This window comes from Sinocyclocheilus rhinocerous, unplaced genomic scaffold (genome assembly GCF_001515625.1).
Source record: "Sinocyclocheilus rhinocerous isolate Xijiao unplaced genomic scaffold, SAMN03320098_v1.1 scaffold20, whole genome shotgun sequence".
Classification (NCBI taxonomy): Eukaryota; Metazoa; Chordata; class Actinopteri; order Cypriniformes; family Cyprinidae; genus Sinocyclocheilus; species Sinocyclocheilus rhinocerous.
In genome coordinates this window covers 1,977,822-1,981,097 of record NW_015640468.1, presented here as the reverse complement: position 1 = coordinate 1,981,097, position 3,276 = coordinate 1,977,822, and the positions used below count along the sequence as shown (strand labels likewise).

Below are 3,276 nucleotides of genomic sequence, written 5' to 3'. Positions count from 1 at the left end.
TCGGCCCAGTGTTTCATTTTGTTCGGTTTCGGCTTCGGCCAAGAATTTTCATTTCAGTGCATCCCTATTTAAATTTCCACTACTGAAAGAGAGATAACAAATAAAAATGTAGTCTGCACAAACATTGTATTTATTTTATTTGTCTTGTCATGGTACAAAGATTCGTTTAATATTTTGCTGTCAACACAGTAGGAAAAAAAAGTATCGCCGAGAAAATAAAAATGTAGATTGTACAAAAATTGTATTTCTTATTTTTATTTGTCTTGTCAAGATACAATTCGTTTAACATTTTGCTGTCAACACAATCGCAATCGACCACCGCTGTGGCGCGGTTGTCATGGCGACCATCACAGCCCTAGTTTAGATTAATCAATATAAAAATAGTCGCTAGTGGCAGCCCTAGTGAATTAAATAGCCTATTATACACTAAAGCTAACAATTAGTAGCTACTTGTACTATATCTCACTTAATAACTTGAGCAATCCGCTGTAAAATATCATCTCGGACGACTCATGGTACACACACTGCATGACATCATACCGCGCTCGCTGTTTCTGCCAAAGTTCAGCGAGTTACTCCAGACCTCTCTTGTTTTCATGAAAGAATTTGAGCAATCTTTCATTGATCCAATTGTCTAAGAACAAAAAAGCTGTCTGTCTATCTGTTTGTAACTCTTTTCCTATCTTAAATGACATGTAAGTCTCAAATTGTTTTTTTTTTTTTCAGTTTGTAATGTATTAAACACCCTCTTTTTATTTACATTTTTTGTTTTGCACTGTGTGCTACCGGCGTAAGAGATTAGAGATTTCAGTAACTTATTGTCAAGCACCCTAAACCAAATCAATTATCAAACAGAGGCTTACAGAAGCTGTAGTGACTGGCACAAGACTGTTTATTTGCACTGTTTATGACCATGAATCTAGCAGAGATGCTTGCTTTCTTTACTCGCCCACATAGTCTCAATGTCAGTAACAACCTTTTAGGGGCTTCTGTAGACTAAAGCGTGTGTGTGTGTGTGTTTGTGCAGGTGGTCCAGTGGTGACACACCCGTTCCAGGTGCAACTGTTGCAGAGACAAAAGCAGCAGGCAGCTGCACAAGCGGCTGCAGTCCAGAAGGCAGCACAGCCACAGCAAACACAGGCTGCAGTGCAGCAAAAGGTGCCAGTCAGCCAGTGTGATTTATTTTTTAATGAAGCATTATTTGTATAAATGTTCCTTCAACCCCTCTCTCCTTTGTCTCTTTATCTCTCTGTTCAGCTGGGCACGCAGCAGGCCGCTCAGACCACAGCCCAACAGCAGCAGAAAGTGACATACACTGCCACCACTCAACTTCAGCCTGGCATTAAGACCCAGTTCTTCACATCCATTGCACAGCCACAGAAACCAACCCCAACACAGCAGATACAGGTAAGAAGTTAGACTTTCACAGCCCGCACAAGTTAAAGCCTGACATGTGGTGTGGTCAGATTGTAAGTATTTTGATGTGCAGTGCCATGTAGTGCTTTATGTGTGTGGTTTAGTGCCCAGCTTGGCTTTGTAGTGATCTTCCCTTCTGCTTGTAGGTCGCTAAACTCCCTCAAATAGTTCAGCAGCAGATAGTATCCTCACCTCAACAGGTAAGTGTTTGAGTGTTTGGTGTACTTTGTGTTTGATTGCTTAAATTCATTTGGTGCCTTTTTTAAAGTGAACATTAAGTCAAAAGTGACCGTGTTTCCTTTCTTTGTGTTTGTTCCTGATTTTGTTCCACCTCTGAAATGACTTTCCTTTTTCACTTATTGCATTATTTTTTTATTGAATATAATTAACATATACTGCTGTTCAAATGTTTGGGGTCAGTAAAATTTTTATAAAGACATTTATGCTTTTATTTGGCAAAAATGCATTAAACTGAACAAAAGTGACAGTCAAGACATATATAATAAATGTAAAAAGATTTCTATATCAAATAAATTCTGTTCTTTTTTTAATTTTATATATATATATATATATATATACAGGGTTCGTACGGTCATGAAAAACCTGGAAAAGTAATTGAACAGCAATTTCCAGCCCTACAAAGTTTTGTAAAAATAAATAAATTTAAAACACCAATTTCCAGGCCTGGAAAAGTTTTGGAAAAATAAATAAACCCAGAAAGTTTTGGAAAAGTCATTGAAATCTATTTCACAAAACTCTGTATAATAGAATTGTGTTTAATCAGCTCCTGAATTTCGGTGCGGGATTGCACATAGGCTATATTTGACTCATTCCCACAGCTTTTGACTTTAAAATGATGGATATTCACACATTTATTCAATAGCCTATAGCATGTAGGTTTGATGAGTAAATAAATCCACACAGACTGATCAAATCAGTCATTTGAAAACAGCATGAGTGATTCAGCTGTACCGCATCTTCTCTTTTTGACTTTCTCTTCAACCGGCTTCACATCGGCGCATCTTGTCTGCGCTACAAGAGCCGCTGCACGCTGCGATACAAGACTTTCGCTCATGTTTCGGGACAGTTGACAGAATTGTCACTTGCCTAATCGGGTCATTGTTGCATTGTATTATTTATTTGCACGTCTTTTTAAGTCATTCGGTACATCCAAAGCGCGTGTGTGTATATCAAATCAGTCATTTGAAAACAGCATGAGTGATTCAGCTGTACCGCATCTTCTCTTTTTGACTTTCTCTTCAACCGGCTTCACATCGGCGCATCTTGTCTGCGCTACAAGAGCCGCTGCACGCTGCGATACAAGACTTTCGCTCATGTTTCGGGACAGTTGACAGAATTGTCACTTGCCTAATCGGGTCATTGTTGCATCGTCAGAAAATTGTATTATTTATTTGCACGTCTTTTTAAGTCATTCGGTACATCCAAAGCGCGTGTGTGTATATAAAGCCGCCTTGCGAGTACCAAATTGAGTTTGCTACCAAACAAGCTCAGTAGAACCCTGCACGGGCCTCAAACATATGCCCTAGTCCGGCCCTTGTCCGACAGATTATCAGAATTACCGGCCGAGTCTGACTGGAGCCCGTGTCTTTTTTCTCTTTCTCTCTTCACCATTACACAGCTGCTGTTGTAGCCATAAAAATTGTTCAGTTTTGTTTTAATGGCAAAGTGGTTATATTTATTTAGAAATATGTTTGGAACATTTTTTGTTCAAGTTTTTGTTTTTTAAAGTAACAACCAAGCGGCCAGTGGCAGACAGTGAGTTAATCATAGCCTGTGTTTGATCAATTTAGCCTTCTGAAATCATCACCACTTGACTAAAATAAAATGTATAGGCCTATA

General features: G+C 38.8%; 1 protein-coding gene across 1 annotated transcript in view; it reads left to right on the top strand.

The window, feature by feature from the left end:
- LOC107753127 (E1A-binding protein p400-like) overlaps positions 1-3,276 on the top strand; it is a 63,546-nt gene that overhangs the window by 55,994 nt on the left and 4,276 nt on the right. Inside the window, exons 52-54 of the mRNA XM_016569251.1 lie at positions 1,028-1,158; positions 1,258-1,407; positions 1,563-1,616. Of these exons, the coding sequence (XP_016424737.1) occupies positions 1,028-1,158; positions 1,258-1,407; positions 1,563-1,616 (335 nt within the window). The remainder of the gene's footprint in view (positions 1-1,027; positions 1,159-1,257; positions 1,408-1,562; positions 1,617-3,276) is intronic.